Genomic DNA, 18,282 nt, shown 5'->3' on the forward strand with positions numbered 1-18,282 from the left:
TTTAATACATTCCTTGAAGAATACATTTGATTCTTGTATTTAATAAATTAGGGTTCCACTAGAATAAGATTACTTTTATTTTTGACTGATTTACCTTTTTAATTTATGTTTAAATAATATTGTGGATTATTGTTGAAAAATTAACACTGTTTATTCTGCATAAAGTGCTGAATTCTTGCAATGCTTCACGCAAAACAGGAGATGCTCCTAATCCACAGTTTCACATCTACATGGTGTTCAAGCTAGCTAAAAATAGAGAATTTATATGACATAGTTCAATGAAGGAATATTTAATTTGCCTATATGGTTTATTAGGGGTGTTGGGTTCTAAAAATCAGCAGTAGGTAGAATGCTCAAAATGGAATGACAGATGTTTTGAGGCTGTAAAACTCACTACACTTTTCATTTTTCTCTGAAAGAAAACTCTCAAAGTTTAAACTTTATATAAAAAGAGTCCAGTTTTACAAAATAAAAAAGATCTGATTGTGGTTGAAGATTGTTTTTTCTTTTGGAAAACCGAACACATCCTACGTGAGAGATATGACACAGAGGAAGGTCTCCAGCCAATCAGAAGACAGAATAGGGTGAACTGCTTAAAATAAAGAAGCACATCAAAATTTAGCAAAACGACGAGATCGCAGAAGATGAACTGTATCATAGAGAGGGAACATTGTATACCGTTAACAAGCTTCTAACTAACTTGCTTACACTAGCATTGTTGTCATCTTGACTTTGTTCATGTTCCAGATCCGGGCTGTTAGACCTCAGGTTCTGATGAGGCTCTCCAAGACCAAGAAGCACGTCAGCCGTGCTTACGGAGGATCCATGTGCGCCAAGTGTGTGCGGGACAGGTAAGAGAATTCCAAATCATCTCATTTAACTGTCACACCTGGAGGTTTAGCAAAGAAATGCATTGTTTTTGGAGTGATTGAGGATTTCTGATCCAGCCTTTTATAGTTTGCCGTCTAAATGTATGGTTTTTTTTTTGGCTTTTTTTTTAATATATGTTAAAGACTACTTATTAATAAGAATTAATTTTGTTTCCAGGATCAAGCGTGCTTTCCTGATTGAGGAGCAGAAGATTGTGGTCAAGGTGCTGAAGGCACAGGCACAGAGCCAAAAGCTGAAATAAAGTGTATTTGTACTGCTACAATAAAACCATCTGAAATGAGATCCTTCCTGTCACTGATTTCTTGAATGTCTTAATTTAATGATACAGTAAATCTGTACCTTTAGCTAAAAGCAAGCTTTCATCATTAAAACATGTTTTAAAATAAATTGTTTTTGAAGTTGAGGGTTTTAAGGACATCTATCCAATAATAAAAGTAGAAACACTTATGCTTTAGCAGCAAAGAGATGTTTACAGTAGTTTAACTTCACTGTTACTGAAAATAGTTGAGAATCAGAAAACATGCAGGTGAACAACAAACCTCATAAAAAATGTCCACTGATGGTTTTTTTATTAAACTACTTTGGGTTTAAAGCTTTTAAGTTTAAAAAAAACTGCTTTTGGAAGAAATACTACATAAAAAAAATAGTCACATTTCTTTGGCTACACCTACGAAGTTATTTGGGGGTTTTTGCCATCGATGGTTAAATAAGAGAGCTAAATCTAATGTTCACAAATACTGTTTAATAAAAGTTTAACATCAAATTTATGCACTTAAATTATTTAAAAATAAATGGAATATTGTGTTTTTGCCAATTGAGCAATGTCTCCGTTTTAGTTTTTTGGTCTGATTTGGAAAAATGTAAATATCCAAATAAATATTTTTTATGTCATATTAGAGGATTTGTCCAAAATGTGTAAGTTAACTGTTTATTTGTAGAAAAACTCAATCCCAGTTTTCCATCTTTAAATTTATTCCATCCTATTTTAAAAGCGATAAAACATGGAAATGAACATTTCAACTTTAAATGAACTGCATATTTATTCTATTTAATTTTAACAAATTAATGTAAACCTTCGGACTCCAAAGTTAAATTGATGTGCAGGTTGAACGGGTTTGTGTAGTGTTTTTTTTCTTTTACGATATTGTATTGTATCTTGTTGTTAATAAAGTTTTTGAAAAAAAAGTTTAGAAATCTACAATAAATATATCAAACGTTTTTGTTTTTCGCTTTTATTGTAAAAAAAATTAAGACACTTAAACAAATGTGATTTTTAAAAAAGGTTTTAAAATCTAAACGTTAAAAAAAAAGTGTACTTCCGGGACACGTCAACTAAGTCGTCGCGTAGACCGACGTCAGCGTACGTGTCCGGTCGCGCCGCTGTGGCTGGAAATTTTCTTGTGGAAGTATGGAGACTTTATTCAGTGTTCCGTTCGCTGTGCTGGAGTGTCCGAACATTAAACTGAAGAAACCGTCATGGCTGCACATGCCGTCGGCCATGACCGTGTACGCGGTGGTGATCGTGTCCTACTTTCTCATCACAGGAGGTCAGTGTTCTGTTTTCAAGCTAACGTCGAAGCTAGCTGGCTAACCAGTCTATTAGTTTCTCTCATTTTAGGTAAATAAAATGTTGTTTTGTTGTTCCAGCTGCATTTAAAATATGTTTTAAATTCTTAATTTAAATAAGCAGAGATTCTAATTTGGAGTTTAGCTTCTATTTGTAAGGAAAATGTTAAAATATTTAGAAGATTAAGTCCTAGCTTAAATGTTAACATGTTGTTTACGTTGTTTTTGATATTCCCAAATGTTTTTCATCAACAGGAATCATCTATGATGTTATTGTGGAACCACCAAGTGTGGGTTCAATGACAGATGAACATGGACACCAGCGGCCAGTCGCCTTTTTGGCGTACAGGTTCGATTCCTCTGTGAAAAGTCCAAACAATATTATATAGAAAAGTGGCTAAAGCTAACCTATTTGTTTTTTCTTTTCTTTTTCAGAGTAAATGGGCAATATATTATGGAAGGACTGGCCTCCAGTTTCCTCTTCACAATGGGAGGTCTGGGATTTATAATCCTGGATCGCTCCAACGCTCCCAACATTCCCAAACTGAACCGCTTCCTGCTGCTCTTCATTGGGTTCGTCAGTGTCCTGCTCAGCTTCTTCATGGCCAGAGTGTTCATGCGCATGAAGCTGCCGTAAGTTTACAGAGCACACTTTGGTGGTTTCTGTTAGAGCCTTCAACACCCACTCTGATGAAAATTGGGTTTTTTGCATGCTCTTGTTGTGCATTTCTGATAATTGAGGACAACTATAATGAAAATTAAGTTCAAAATTGTATTGTATCATATTGTATTACATCAGAAAAAAAAATCCCCAAAATTGGTCACTTTGATCTGTTAGACTCAAAATAATATTCTTTCTGTATTTTTGTTTATAAATATGCTTAAGTCAAGAGTAAAAGTTTGACTCTGAAATGTCTTGTTTTTCTTTCACAGAGGATACCTTATGGGTTAAGGCCACAAATAGAAGCAATAAAAAAGTTGGCGTTCCAAATGCAGTTTGAGTCACTGATGTAACAAATTAACAAATCAGAAATCCTGGAAGGACTGGCAGCACTGACCCTGTTCTAGAAACTGGACTGAACGACAGCGACCGCATTGAATTGAATATATAACCCTGACTTTTGTGTTACCACTTGTCTTATGTTTTGACCAACCTGAAGAATTAACTGCAAAATAAGGAAAAGAAAGTTACATCAATTTAGAGAAGTCTTCATCCAGATTCATATTTTGCAGTAAAGTTTAATTCACCAGATTTTGTATGGAACAAATTGAGTTTAAAGGAGGCCTTGTACCTGTCACTTTTTTTGTACAAGATTGTGAAATAAAATTCTTTTCACAAACGTTTGCTGATGTTTACTGTAGAAAACAAAGTTTTGCTCAGTTATGATCCCTTATTCTACAATATGACATGTTTACTGAAGAGTTTAGAGACCTATTTTCAATTACTTGATGAACTGTAATGCCATTTTATGTCCACAAGGTGGTGGTGTTGGTCTACTAGAGGAACTGATTCTTCAGTTTTGAGTTCAAAAGCTCTGATTGTAAGGACAATAACAGAATAATTGAACATGAAAATGAAGTCATACGATTAAAAAAAAAAAGGTCAAAATTTTATGAGAATTAAGTTGCAATAAGTCAAAATTGTACAAAAATCTAGTGAGACAGTAATGAGAAAAAAAGTCTACATTTCATTAGGATAAAGTAAACTTTTTTTTTATTTTAAAATTGGATTAAAGTTGAAATTTTACAAGAAAAAGTCTACTTTATGAGAATAAAGTTGCACAATTATTAGTTAAAAAAAACACATGCCATTATGACAAGATATTCAACATTTTCTGAGAATAAAGTTATACAAATAAAACAAATCTAAATTATGAAAAAAATGTAAATAAAAGTTGTACAGTTATGAGAAAAAGTCAATTTTATGAGAATGAAATTGCGATTTTAAGTTTTTACATACAAACATCCCTTTTTAAAGTAATGTTCATGAAAATAAAATTGTATCAGACTATATAAGAATCTCACTCAGTCTGCTTTACTTTTTTATATATATAAATGTACAACTTTGTTTCATAACATTTTAAAAAACAAAACTTTTTTGCAAAGCTTCAAACTCTTGAAGCATTAATTTCCTACTTTATTCTCAAAAACGGATTTTTCCACATAATTTCACGACTTTATTCTCGTAATTCCTCATAATTTGCCAATTTATTCTTGTATTTGTACAATTTTATCATGGTAAAATTTCCACTTTATTCTCACAATGACTTTATGCTTTATTTAAAAAACTTTGATTACCTTTTGTTTGACTTTTTTCTACTAATTGTAAACTTTATTTTGTCAAAATATCTACTTTTTTATATTAAATGTAAACTTTATTCTTAAAGTGTACAACTGCATTCTTCTAATATTACATATTTATCCTCTCATGACTTTGTTCTCCAACAATTTCCATATTTTTTCCACAATTTTCTAAAATTCTACAACTTTATTCTCAAATATTTGTTCACTTTTCATCCCAAATATTCTCCATCATATGACTGAAGCTTTAATCCTCCTTTAAATCTTGAAATTCCAAAGGTTTCCTAGTTGATCTTCCAGAAAACAACACTGATTCCTGCTTTATACAGAGGATCTTCATGGTCCCACTGGATATTTTTTCAGCATGTTCTGACTTCTCTTCACAATAAAACGTTCTAGTGTTCCTACAGACTTATTTAAGACAAAAGTATGATTGCATTTGTTGAAATATAAAATGCTGTGAAAGCATATGTAACACACTGGGAGCCATCGTGTGGTTGTGTTGTATTGAAAACCTGCATCATAATTCATTTTTATTTATCAAATAATGTGAATTCTTTAAAAATTAAATGAATATTTAATATTGCACATTTGAGAAGGAATAAAATGAAAACATTTTATTTATTTTTGCAGTTAGATACAAAAGTGTGATCGCAATTGTTGCATAGTATTTCAGGTAAGAAAGGATCTCCTGCATCAGCATTTGATGCTGCAAATGATTGAATATTAACTGTCCTTCATTTTTTTAAATCATTTTTAAAAAGTAGGGGTTTCTCTGTTGGCATCAATGTGTTTTGAGTCGTTTGCTGGGATGTGGCGTTCCTTGATTCGTTTTTGTGAAACCTCTCCGGTTCGGCCCGTTTTCATCAGCCGACGCCTGCTGAAGACAAGAGGCGGAGAAAAGAAACATATTCCAAAAGCAGCTGAGACGCAGCAAAGTCAAACCTACCTGGTGTTCTTCACTCCCTCCATTCATGATGTTGTTCATCTTTAATCCTAACGCGTTCTCCAGCTCTGAAACAACAAAAAGGTGGAGTTTACAAGACGAGAAACAAAAACCAGAACAACAGAACCGCATCTGAACCCACGGCGCCGACCTGTCAGAATGACGTCCATCTTCTCCACCACCAGGTCTGCGTCTTCCGTAGAGAAGCACAGGGGGGGCTTGAACTTTAACACGTTACGATGAGGCCCGTCTGCACTGAGGAGGACGAACTGCTCCTTCAGCCTGAGACCAGGAAATAAACTGTTTTTAGCTTCTTCTTGAGGACATGGATCAAGAAAATTAAGATTAAAATAGCTTTTCTGAGTATTTCTTATTTTAGTATCGACCGGTTGACTTTGTTCAACTCAACATCCGAAAACAAAAAACATTATAATAAATTCTCAATAATAAAATTGATTTTATTTATTCATTTGCATATGCATTTATACTGCAATATACATTTTTTACTAAATCATTATATGCAATCAACTTGTTTCTATTCTATTCTATTCTAGGTACTTGAAGTTCTTTTTAAACAAGTGCTAAAGCCAATTTTACAAACTTTAATTGAGTCACATGATCTTCTTCACTTCAAAAATGATCTTTAATAAACAAAATATTTATTGTTTCACATAATAAATCTCTAATAAAGAAAAATGTTATACAGTAACCAGACTTTTCAGACCCCTGAACTTACTTATAGATGACTTCCTGTGCCTCTGCTGTAGCTGGAGTCAGCATCACTCTGTCCCTCACAAGCTCCACCCCAATGAAGAGACCACGCCCCCTGAAGAGAGAACAATGTGGATGAGAACAATCTTAGATCCTTTTTATAGAAGCAAACATTTTTAAAAACAGATATTCTTTTTTGGTTTTTATTGTGCACTTGTTTTGTTTTTAAGTATAAAGCAAAGTATGAGAAGCGCTTTTTATAAATTAAGTTTGATTTGTTACGGCTGAGACCGTAATTTTTTTTTTTTTTTTGGAATGTTTTTCTTTTTCGTTTTTTCGCTGCTTGATTGGGATGTTTTACTGCCCCCTACCTACATTTTTCGGAGCACCTCATTGGACGAGATTCTCCAGGTTGGCATTCAAATTCTGCTACATGATCTTCCCCCAGCTGGAAGCAGCAGAACTCGACTTTGTTTCTATTGTTAGAGGCTTTTATTTTTGTGTAGTTGAAGTTTTCCTGGGAATAAATTCCCACCTCTCAGCCTCGGTTTGTTCATGAGTTGGGATATTTAATATATATACATTTTACCTTTACAAGCCCCTACAGTTGATAGCAGTGTAACATAAATTGGGGGCTCGTCCGGGATCTTTTTCAGAAAATCTGGACTTTAACCGTTTGGATCAAACGCTCCTCCATGGTCTTACCTGATGTCTCCAATCAGTGGATGCTTGTCTTTCAGCTTCTCCAGCAGATCGCAGAGATACTGACCCACTTGGAGAGCTTTATCCTGCAGATTCTCTTTTTCAATCACATCCAGCACGGCCAGGCCGATGGCGCAGGACACCGGGTTCCCACCAAACTGAAACCAGCAGCGTTTAGCTTCTTTGAATGCTCTAATGTAAAGGGATTATTTAATGTATTATTTATTGTAAAAATGAAAACAAAAAAGCAGATTTAAACAGGAAGTGTTTCTATAAAATGCGTCAACATGAAGGTGAAATCAATAAAGAGATGACGTGTTTTCTGGAGGTTTCCATGGAAATATCGCGTACCAAATGTAGAAAAATCCATCTTTCACATTCAGGTTCCTTCATCCTGGACTTACTGTATTGAAGTACTCCATTCCAGAAGACATGAAGGCCTCTGCCACCTCCCTGGTCGTGACCACACATGACATAGGGTGTCCGTTGCCGATGGGTTTTCCCATGGTGACGATGTCTGGAACAAAGTCTTCTCCCTGGAGCTGGAAGGCCCAGAAGTGAGATCCGACGCGGCCGAAGCCGACCTGGACCTCATCGGCGATGAAAACGCCTCCCGCTTTGCGGACGTGACTGTGGAGAGGTGATGGGTTCTTAATCTTTTCGGCTTACTTTTTTTCTTTGAGACCTTCACAGCAGAATATGATAAGACTGAAGATACTGAAAACAGACATTTTATCCTTTGTGTTTTTGGTTATGTAAGGTTCACAGGACACGGACGTCAGCTGCTGCTATAATTTCTGATCATTTAAAAGGGATCAACACAAAGTTCTGCACTCAAGTGAGGACATTTACCAAAAAAAAAAAAAATCACTGGTTTTCTGTCTGATTTTCACTTCCAGGCTGAATGTTTTGCTGTCTGACCAATAGAATAACAGCCTCAAAAAATAGGATTTTATTTAATTTTGCAATTGGTGATCTATTTAACTTAAATTTATAGAAAAAAAACCCTTAAAGCTAAAATTGTCTTGTTTCTTAACCCTTTAACTGCCTGCTCAACCAAACGGTACAAAACATTTAAACAACTGATTTTGTATTTTACTTCCTCAAAGCAATAAGTAGAAGATAAAAAAAACATTTTTTTTAATAGATTTTGTTTTGGATTTGTTGGGTTGTTAAAGGGTAAACATAATTTTACTGTGTTCAGCGTTCCCACGTTTATTAAGTGAAATATGATCTAAAAATAACCTGCATTAGGTGAAAACTGTGAGATATGATAACACATTTTATACACTTTTCTCTCTTGTTTAAACTCTCAAAGTCATTTAAACCCTCAAAGCTTAAACAAGTTTATCTTGATGCATTCTGTACAGGAGACACGGCACACATGATATTGACTGACAACGTCTACAGCCAATCAGGAAGCAGAACACAGTTTGGTGTTTAAAAAAAAAAAAAAAAAAAGAGGCAAAATTGCACAGAAAAAAATTCCACAAATTAGTTTTTCAAAAATCTGTTAGTGATTTTCAGCGTTAGCATCAGAGAATCTCTTGGGTACGTACTCGGCCACTTGCTGGAAGTAACCCTTAGGGGGGATGACCTGACCACCACAACTCTGCAACGACTCAGCAATAAAAGCAGCAATCTGCACAACAGAACAAACACATCAGGTCAGCGAATCGGAAACCAGAGGACAAACTGGAAAACTGATTTTCTCAACCTTTATTTTACTTTTAAAAAAGTAATAATTTTCTTAAATATTTGAAAAAGTGGATGATTTGTATGTAATTTGATTTAAATATGAACTTATACTCATATTTGCTGTATTTGTGATGACATAATCAAATACATAAACAAATAACGGTAACCCCACACATCCTGTACCTTGCCTCCTTTCTTGTGGGTTTGGTCTATAATGTCTCTGACTTCGTCTGCATACGCTGTAGCTGGATCCACATGGTCTGATCTGTATTTGCCTCGGTACACATCCGGGCTGGGGGCCTGCAGGAAATGAAAAAAACATTTGGGTTGTTATACTTTAAATTAAAAACAGAAGTGTGCACATTTATATAAAAAACTATTTTACATATAAAAGCTTAGATTTAACATTTGAATTTAGAGAAAAACCAGTTTGGAGGGATAACCAGGTGAAATTGTTTGTCTAAAAGGAACCAAAAGTAAAAAATAGTTTTTTAAATTTTGGCTAAAAGTGGCATAATCATAATTAAAAGAAAACATCAAATGATGACTGGAAAGGTACTTTGAATTGTACAAGCAATCTTTTACTACCTAGAAAAATATGTCATTTCAATTTGCCGTTTTTAAAAAAAATTTTTTAACAAACATCTAAAGTTGAGCCCCAAAACTAAAATTTGTCCACACATTTCAATTTGGCAAATTAATTTACGAGAAACTGCAAAAAATTTTTAACAAAAGGCCAAATTTTAGCATGAAAAGCAGAGACGCTGCATGAAGTAAAATTGACTTACACACGTGATAAAAACATTCTCCTGCATCATTTTATAGGTCATCACTTGCTTTCTGTCTTGGTTAAGTTTGAACTGAATTTGGGAAACAAGTCTTCAGTTTTTCTGCTGCCTCTGCCTGGAAGACTGAGGCTACACATAGATTTTATTGAAGCATTAAAATTAGGAATATTCAGTTTCACATATACAGTTATTTTAATTTAGCCTTTTTCTCTCAATTTTTATTTTGTTTGGTTAATTAATAAAAACAAGAATAATAGGCATTTCTCTGTGGAGGTGTACTGTTTTCTCAACAACCTGCCAAAAACCCAGCAGAGCAAGTTGAGTCATGGTGTTATAACAGTGTGCACACAGGTGGAGTGGTAGAAAAAAACACTCACCACATGGACAAATTGACTCTGCTCAGCACCTGACAGCTGCTGGAACTTATACGGACTGATGTCGATGAGAGACGATACGTGCCCGTGGTACGCACTGCAAACACGTGCAGCAAATTCAACATCGGAGTGACAGAGTAGTTTGTAAAGTTGTCACATCCTACTTTTCCAAAGTGATAATATCCTTGTGTCCTGTGTACTGCCACGCCAGTCGGAGGGCCAGGTCATTGGCTTCGGAGCTGAAAGGGTAAGGGTTAGCGCGAGTTACTCAGTCACCACAAAACACACATGTCAAGCCAAATCACTTGTACGTCAGACTCTGTTTATCTGCCTCAAATTTCCCTGAAATTGTGCAAAAAGATGTACTTGTGATGTGATACAATTCTAAACGATATATATATAAAACATTAATTGGCTCCTCTATGAAATGAAGGGTCTTTTGTTCCTTTGCACATCATGGTTTTACAATCTCTTTGTGCACTTTTGCAAGAGATTTGACACTTTTTGAGCTTTACAACCAACCCTGATAATAACAGTGTGGAGTAAAGTGTGTATGGATCATTATCTGCAACATAATTGCCCCGTACCGGGTAACTCCCGTTCAACAGCAGTACTGTAACAAGTCAATAAGTAACAGAGCACAGAGGGCAGAAGATAAATAGAGCTTTTAGGAAGCAATTTTTTATCTGCTAGTTTTTACTCTCCCCAGGAACTATAACCTACAATAAATTCATCTAAACCGAATTGATTGTATTTTGACATTAACGGCTTGCCATATTTTTGCAGCAAATTTTGTTTTTGTAATTTGAAAATCACTTTTGAATTAAAACAATATATTATCTTCTAAATTGTTTGCACTTCTTCTAGTAAATCCAGACTAAAAAAGGTAACAGTTTCATGACTTGTTTTTCTTGTTTGAGGAGTTATTAAGTTATGTATGTACCCAGAGTTGACGAAGTAGCACACGGAGAGCTTGTCTGGCAGCGTCGCCTGCAGCCTTTTTGCATAAAGTACCAGGTTGTCATGTAAGAAGCGCGTGTTGGTGTTAAGGACTTCCATCTGCTGAGAACCGGCTTTCACCACATCTGGGTGACAGTGTCCCACTGAGGAATCCAAAGAAATAAAGATCATATATTATATTTTTATTTTTTAACTGCAGTTCCAAGTCATTATGTCTGAATACTTACCGTGGGCCACATTGTTGATGCAGTCCAAATAACGCTGGCCTTTTTCATTAAACATGTACTGGCCCTTCGCTCGCACAATCTTAAGAGGGTCATGGCTGAAGAAAATCTTACAGGAAGGTCTGAGGAGAAAATCAAGTTTTAAAAAAAAAAAATATTATATAGCCCATATTTAGTAGGGTTATTTTAAGACAACAAGTGACTTATGAAAACTGCAAGTACAAAGTTACACATAAAGTACAAAGTGTTCATGTCAGTCTGCGGAAAAAGGTTGAAAATGTAAGAAATACAAGTTGTGGTCAAATTGAATTTGGATTAGACTCCAATCTGTTTCCTTACCCGATGTGCTTCTTCCTCAGATCGATGGTGTTCTTCTTGTCTAATTCTCCTGCAGACATGTTGTCATCTCACAGCTGTAAGCCTTACGCCATCAGCACCTGCTGCAGGAGTCTGACTTTATACACGCGTGTGAGGGCGCGACAGACGCATGGCTCACTGGGACTGTCAGTTTGTATGGAAAACCAAAAGTGCCAAAAAAATTTTTTTTTTTTTTAAATGGGAAAATTAATAATTAAAAATAAAATATATCTATAATCATACCGACACCCGCACAAAAGTATGAATTAATTAAGTAAAAAAATAAAACTTGCGTTTGAAACAATATGTCTTAATTAAAAAAACACTCTTTTACAATGAATAAATAAATACTTAAACTAAAAACTAGGGAAAAAAAATAGTTTTAAATCTAGTGGCACGTCTTGTCAAGTTCTTGCTGTATTACTGTGAAGGCTAAGTATTTCAATACTAGCTCAGTTAAACTCCAATAAAAATCGTGTTTTTAACATGTTCTTGTAGCATTTTTATCATACTATAGGACCTATATAAAATAATTAAAAAGCGTTTCTGAGTATTTCTTTAATTCCAGCAGATGAAAACCGAAGCATAGTAATAAAATAAAATATACACTTGTCCCTTGTTATTACAATTTATCTTTTGTGGATTTTTTGTGCAATTTTGCATCAGTTTGAATGTATTTAATATTTCATTTATTTTACAGTGCATTGTGTTCTGCATCCTGATTGGCTGTAGAACATCGTCAATAAATCTTCTATATGGCGTGTCTCCTAAACAGAATGCGCTCAGCATGAAAACCTGATGGGCAAAAGTAAAGATGTCTGCTTTGTAGATTTCACTCATTACAGGTTATTTTTAACTCCTGTGATAAATGAGGTAAGTAATTAAGAATAGAGGCCCCAGGACAGAGCCCTGAGGCATGCCTGATGTAGCCAAAAAAAAAAAAAACTTTACTGCGACTACGCCATCTCCTAATTTTGTTGGTAACATGAACAAAAACATAGTCCAACACCGCTACATGCTAACGTGTTAACAATACCTGTAAATCCCAACACATACAAAAATAAGCTAAAACAAACGTTACTGTTAGTACTCTCAACCTTGTTAGTAACATGTACAATAAACAGACTGATTATGCTAACTCCCGATCTTGTTGGCAACACATACAAAAAACATAGTCCAACACCGCTACATGTTAGCCGCGTTAGCGTACGAGCAATACCAGTAACTCCCAACTTTTTTAGGTGACACGAAGACAAAACCCTAAAATGAATGGACTGAATAGATTTAAACTTTTAATTTAAAAATATTACAAAAATGAATAAAAATTTCAGTAATTCCTTTTAAAATTCGAATTACACCTCCAAGAGTTGAATTCTTTCAATTTAATTTAATTTACAAGCTTGCATCTTGACAGTGAACAACACAAACACACACAAAGTCGATTTGAAAGACTGTTTATTTGGCTCCAACTTTAGACAGAGTGTGAACCCAATGGTAGCAGGGGGCAAAAATAAGAAATAAAACAAATGCACAACAGAACATAAGTGAAAATCATGAACAAAAACAAAATACTAAGAGGTCATAGAGAACATTTGTGAGCACAGGAGTTTAACAGGAAGTCTGCAGCAAATCTCAGCCCTCTGATACAGACCTACGCCTCTCAGATGATGCAGAAAGTTGAAGATTTGACCCTTTATTTGGACTAAACTTGTGCTTTGACTTGGATACTTTGAATGACCTCTTTGTGACCTTAAAGAAAAAGCCCAGAACTTTCCTGCAACAGTGGAGAATTCACTGAGGAAACACATCTCATTGCACCTTCCTGTGCAGCTCTTCAGCAGCGCTTTGAACACTTTCATGGAAATCAAGAAACGGCTTCTACTTACAGCTTAATTCACTTATATTTTAACCCTTAAACAAGTAAAAGATTAATGAAATACAAAAAGGTCTATAAAAAAATAGCTGCACATGCTTAAGATACAGCACCGTGTGAAAACAAAGACTGTAAGAAATGCTGAAATAAAAAACATCTGCAGAAACATATCAAACTACATTTTAAAATGAATGGACAGTTTAAAAGAAAACAAACAAAATCAATACTTGAGTCAGAGGTCCATGTTTACAATAAAAACCCTTTTTTCCAGGTAGTGGTATAACGAGTAGCTTTACTGAACAAATGAAGCTGCAGATTTCACTTTAATGTGATATACTTAAGCTGCATTTGATGCTACACGCATGAACCAAAGTATAAATTGCACTTTATGTCAAATAAGCACACGTCAACAGTACATTAATAATCTACTATACAAATATCAATCTACATTCAATGCAAAGAGACATATAGAGCAGAGAGAAGAAACAAGGCTGTTCTGTTTAACTGTGTTGGTGGCAGAGTTAGCTTCTTGACACACGTTTTCAAAATAAAAGCATGCATGTCATGGTAAGGCCTTGCAGATCAAGTGAACGCACAGTGAGAGCGTGCTGGTCACTGGTTCGTGAACGACCAACTGAAGCCTCAACTGACCCAAAAAGTTCTTCGTTTCAACAGAAGCTGAAAGGAATGCTTCTCCGAACCAAAATGCCTTTACAAAAGAAATGGATAGAAAAATAAATACTGTACCACTTTAAAAAATACACAAAAAAAAGATCTTTAAATTGTCACAAATGCAAGATACCACGAATGGAGCAAACTGACTATGAAAGAGCAGCGTTACAGTCTGAACCGACTTGAACTACTCCTTCATACATAAAACTCACTGAAAGAAATCCCGCCAGCTCCATCGGCAGCCATTGCTGTAAAACGACACGTTTTCTCCCATTTAATGTTTCTCCAACAACTCACTCATGCATATTTGCAAGAAAAATATTTTAAAAACAGTAAAAAAAAAAAAACTAGTTTTCTAGAGCAAATATGTCAGGATGCATTGAACTAGAAACTGTGGTGAAATCAATGACTGTATATGAGAACTGGACCGAGTGAGTGTGACATCACCTACAGAGAATCTTTGAGCTCCAACCAAATGAAATTAATTCAGTCACTGTTTTTTGGGATACAGCCGTCGCCATGTTGGATCCAAAAATGGCCAGTGAGCAGTGATTGGTCAGAGACAACACTGCAGTAGCAACCAATCAGGAGTGAGCTTGTTGATAGCAGGAGAATCCGTCAAATGTTTTGATGTAAAGGTACGTTCACACTGCCCTCTACAATGGACATTTAAGCAAAATATAAAGTCCACATAGGCGTGTTTCAGGCTTCTATGTTCAAAACTCTTGCGTTCACGTGTTGCCAAGACTGTTTTTGGGCTCTACATACATGAAAGTGCCAACCGGATATGGACTAGTATCAGGTAGCGACAGTCCAGTGTGAACACTGTATTCAAGAGTCAAAGGTGGAAAAAAAATATCACAAAAATAGGATTAGTAAGAACATGTTAAAAACAAGTGTCAGAACAATTATGACAAATATAATGGCTGATGGCTGTTTATTTATCAATAGGAGTCTATGGGATTTTGGCTTCTTGGAACCAGCAGGTACTTCCTGTTTGGAAAATGAGGGGTCAGTCCAGTTCTCATGTACAGTCAATGGGTGGAGTTGCTCTATCTGATAAAGGAATGTGACATGACTGGCCTTCAGTGATGAATCTATGGATCCAAACCCTTTTTCATTTGCTTAAGACCATAAATGATGAGAACAGACGGCGGTCAACCAGCGGTTGTGTGTTCTTTTGAAGTTCTGAAATTGAAACACTTTAGACTAAACTCTACTTAAAAAAATAGTAAAACACTCATTTTTTTCTATTTTAAAGTGTGCTAAACTGTGTTCATGCATCAGTCTGGCTGCACTTTATAAACCAAACAAGTTGAGGATGAAAACAGGGCATCTTTGCAACACTTTTTTTGAATAAACTATTTTTTCCAATGCAAGATTGTGTGACCAAGCAAAAATACTTTTGTGAAAACACTTCATTTAAAAAAAAAAAAAACAAAAAAAAAAACATCTGTTCATCTCCTTCTGAGCAAAAACACATTATACAATGGTTCAAAATATCACAAACGTTTGTACATTTTCAATAAAGGAATGAATAAAAGCTTGAGGCACCAAAGGCTATTATACACAAATTACAAATGATGTTTAAGAATGAGAATAAAAGACAAAAAAAAAAAGTGAGCTTTCTACCAACGCTCTCCTCATCAACCTCTCGACTGAATCCCTCTGGAGCCATTCCCAGCCTCACTCGGATTCTCAAACCCGTCCCGTCGCCTGCAGAGCTCTCGTCCAAAGATGCGTGGCTCGCTGAGGCGCCACGCCGACAAAACTGAGCTCCGAGAGAGCAACAGTGAGATCTCGCTGAGACTGCAGGGAGTCGCCACAATAAAGAAAACATAAAAAAAAAACATCACCGCCTTTTCAGGGACTCAGGCCACCAGCCACGGCGTGACTCCCTTTGAAAAGATTGAAGAAAAACCAACAAAAATCATTTATTTTTCCCGCCTTTTTTTGTTTGTTAGTGTTTTTTTAAGCCATGGCACGAACCACATAACAGTCACACGTATGTACAGTACATTTAGATATAGTACAATACTCATGCTTTTTCAAAGGAGCAATGTTCACTCAGTCTTTTTCCTTTTTTTTAGTCTTTGAGAACACGGTGCCGCATGAACGTGATGAGTTTGTTGAGACAAAACGACACACAGCATTTGGAGGGAGCCAGTCCAGATCCACTTTTCCTCCTCTACCACCTCCTTCCAACCCCTCTCTCTCCCAGTGAATCTGGTCAGGCAGCGAAGCTCCAGCTTGAGCCATGCAAAAGACTAAAACCACAAGTTCTGCCGCTACTGCTGGCCGGAGGTCTGAGCTCCGAAACTGCAGCCGTGAGGTGGCGTCTGATGTTTCCACGCCGCCGTGTGAGGAGCAGAAGCAGCATAGGACGGTCATCTGTCGTCTTTTCTTTTTTTAAATCATTGTACACATATACTTTTATCTTTTATAGTTGCTTTGTTGCATTAAAAAACTATAAATACCGTAAAAGAAGCATTATTTACAAACTCCATGCGTTTGGGGTTACAGAGATCACTGCAAGAGAACACAGAAGACACAAGGTTGTTTTCACACCGTTTGAGACGTTGGAGGATTGATATGATTATGCCTTAGTCACAGGGGTCGACTCATGCGGCTGATGAAGGTTTTTGGAGGGTCATAGAGAGGAGTGGCTGCATCCATAAGCCACGCCCACCCAGAAGAGATTTTGAGAAAGAAGGCTTCAGATCAACAGGAAAAATAGATTTTTAAGACATTTTTTAAGATATTTTAGTTAAAAACTTCACAGTCCGAATTAAAACCCTACAGGGAATGTTTAAAGAAAAAAAAAATTGTCGTAGGGGAACTTTAAATATATGAAACATTTGTACGACACACCTGCATTTCACCTACTTCATTACTTATTGTTTAAATAATACAACTTGCTTCCCGCAGCATGCCCATAGAAAAAATTTGCATGAATATTGTCGTCCTAGCTCACCGAAAGGTGAAAGTTTGTGCAGTTGTGACTAAGGCATAACCACAAAAGTCATTAATGGTTACTGTTAACCCAAAAACTTCCATGCAGACTAACTAATAACTTAACTAAAGCTTTAAGTGTTGTTTTTTTTGTTTGTCACTCGATGCAAAAACTTGTGTTTAAAGCCTGGTAGGATTCTTACCTTCTGCCAGCATCCAGGCATCGGTAATCCATCCGGACCCTGTCCAGAGAAGAGGCAAAACTCAATCTAGAACTCCAAAATTGTTCTTACTAAAGCTGAGCATCATAAAACAAAAATCTATGAATATTCATGCAACAATACAACCAGTCTACATCACTCAGAAACACTCAATTCTAGACAAATGAGATTCAAAGCAGCAAGTTTCACACATGCTAATCAGCTTATTTCTTAAAATAATTATTGAAACATTTATGAGCCCACATTAATGTACGATTAAATCCACATCAGAAGGTTAGAGCTCATCTAGTAGCTTGATTTTATTGCAGAAGACTGTTAAACCAAGCTAATTCATTCAATCTTTAAGCTAGCTGTGGTTTATTTTAGCTAACACTGGATGCTAATCGAGAAAAAAGTTGGATTATTATAGTTACAAGGTTTTTAAGGCTCATGGTTTATGAATGAAGATTCTGAGGTTGAAAATAATTCATAAATTAGTTTTCAGAATGGAACTTTTACGTTATATTTTTTTAAGCAAAATTTGCAAGTTTCATTCATAGAAAACAACATTTAAAAATTCCTTTAAATATAAAATGTACCCAAATATTATTCACATCACATGGAGTAAAACGTGTAAATGTCTCTAAGAGAATCATTTATCAACAAAAAGATAAAATACCAAATCAAAGATTTTTAATGGATTTTAGTTTTCATACCTTCAAAGTTGAAGAAATTGTGTCCTAAAATACACTTATCCTTAAAGCTAACAATTAAAAAAGCACTGCCATAATTTAGGAGTCTGTGTTTTTCTATTTTAAAGTTCTTATAGACTTTTTAATCTCATGATTTGCAATATATTAAAAAAACAAACTTATAAGTCATTCTGAACCTAAAATTTATTCTGAAAAATTGAAAAATCAATCCCAGCATGCAACAGCATGCACTCATACCAAGAGTTTTTTACCTCTTAGTGTGAATTTTAACCTCTTTTGTATGTACTTACAGCATTAAAAATCCCAAAAGTTACAACATTACTGAAGAGTTATTAGTTGCCAATTAAAAATAAT

The 18,282-nt window shown here is 35.4% G+C and overlaps 4 protein-coding genes across 9 annotated transcripts in view; 2 read left to right on the forward strand and 2 right to left on the reverse strand.

The window, feature by feature from the left end:
* Positions 1–1,173, forward strand: part of rpl34 (ribosomal protein L34) — a 3,795-nt gene extending 2,622 nt beyond the window's left edge. Inside the window, exons 4-5 of the mRNA XM_024287774.2 lie at positions 748–851; positions 1,048–1,173. Coding sequence (XP_024143542.1) covers positions 748–851; positions 1,048–1,132 — 189 coding nt within the window. The 3' untranslated portion in view covers positions 1,133–1,173. The remainder of the gene's footprint in view (positions 1–747; positions 852–1,047) is intronic.
* Positions 1,174–2,224: 1,051 nt separating this feature from the next.
* ostc (oligosaccharyltransferase complex subunit) lies at positions 2,225–3,448 on the forward strand. Its single transcript, XM_024288491.2, has 4 exons — positions 2,225–2,438; positions 2,713–2,806; positions 2,893–3,090; positions 3,391–3,448. Exons 1-4 carry the CDS (start codon positions 2,300–2,302, stop codon positions 3,407–3,409), a joined length of 450 nt encoding a protein of 149 aa, XP_024144259.1. The 5' UTR covers positions 2,225–2,299; the 3' UTR covers positions 3,410–3,448.
* A 1,912-nt stretch (positions 3,449–5,360) lies between these two features.
* On the reverse strand, positions 5,361–11,905 carry etnppl (ethanolamine-phosphate phospho-lyase). 2 transcript variants are annotated; one of them, XM_024288489.2, is made up of 13 exons: positions 11,501–11,905; positions 11,165–11,283; positions 10,921–11,080; positions 10,142–10,216; positions 9,981–10,074; positions 8,999–9,115; positions 8,677–8,759; positions 7,522–7,747; positions 7,121–7,275; positions 6,441–6,530; positions 5,856–5,986; positions 5,708–5,772; positions 5,361–5,638 (listed from the first exon to the last, which is right to left on the reverse strand). In XM_024288489.2, the coding sequence occupies exons 1-13, from the start codon at positions 11,557–11,559 to the stop codon at positions 5,543–5,545; spliced, it is 1,470 nt and encodes a 489-aa protein (XP_024144257.1). In that variant the 5' UTR covers positions 11,560–11,905; the 3' UTR covers positions 5,361–5,542. The 2 variants fall into 2 exon arrangements, with proteins under 2 accessions (XP_024144257.1, XP_024144258.1); XM_024288490.2 differs by having other exon boundaries at positions 5,361–5,635; positions 11,501–11,896.
* Positions 11,906–12,956: 1,051 nt separating this feature from the next.
* The window catches only part of LOC112156147 (collagen alpha-1(XXV) chain), a 173,370-nt gene continuing 168,044 nt past the window's right edge, over positions 12,957–18,282 (reverse strand). For 2 of the 5 annotated variants that reach the window (XM_024288334.2, XM_024288327.2), the window contains 2 exons: positions 17,219–17,257; positions 12,957–16,592 (listed from right to left, as the gene is read on the reverse strand). In XM_024288334.2, coding sequence (XP_024144102.1) covers positions 16,590–16,592; positions 17,219–17,257 — 42 coding nt within the window. In that variant the 3' untranslated portion in view covers positions 12,957–16,589. The remainder of the gene's footprint in view (positions 16,593–17,218; positions 17,258–18,282) is intronic. The other 3 variants (XM_036216715.1, XM_036216714.1, XM_024288328.2) reach the window with 2 other exon arrangements.

Source organism: Oryzias melastigma, linkage group LG18 (assembly GCF_002922805.2).
Source record: "Oryzias melastigma strain HK-1 linkage group LG18, ASM292280v2, whole genome shotgun sequence".
Taxonomy (NCBI): Eukaryota; Metazoa; Chordata; class Actinopteri; order Beloniformes; family Adrianichthyidae; genus Oryzias; species Oryzias melastigma.

What these genes read in the sequence shown, in the direction of transcription:
- ostc (XM_024288491.2), top strand. Translation starts at nt 2,300, where the DNA reads ATGGAGACTTTATTCAGTGTTCCGTTCGCTGTGCTGGAGTGTCCGAAC. An exon ending in CTACTTTCTCATCACAGGAG is followed by an intron (nt 2,439 to 2,712) that starts GTCAGTGTTCTG and finishes TTTCATCAACAG; the next exon opens with GAATCATCTATGATGTTATT. An exon ending in GTCGCCTTTTTGGCGTACAG is followed by an intron (nt 2,807 to 2,892) that starts GTTCGATTCCTC and finishes TTTCTTTTTCAG; the next exon opens with AGTAAATGGGCAATATATTA.
- etnppl (XM_024288489.2), bottom strand. Translation starts at nt 11,559, where the DNA reads ATGTCTGCAGGAGAATTAGACAAGAAGAACACCATCGATCTGAGGAAG. An exon ending in AGAGTCAATTTGTCCATGTG is followed by an intron (nt 9,116 to 9,980) that starts GTGAGTGTTTTT and finishes CATTTCCTGCAG; the next exon opens with GCCCCCAGCCCGGATGTGTA. An exon ending in GAGGGAGTGAAGAACACCAG is followed by an intron (nt 5,639 to 5,707) that starts GTAGGTTTGACT and finishes TCTTGTCTTCAG; the next exon opens with CAGGCGTCGGCTGATGAAAA.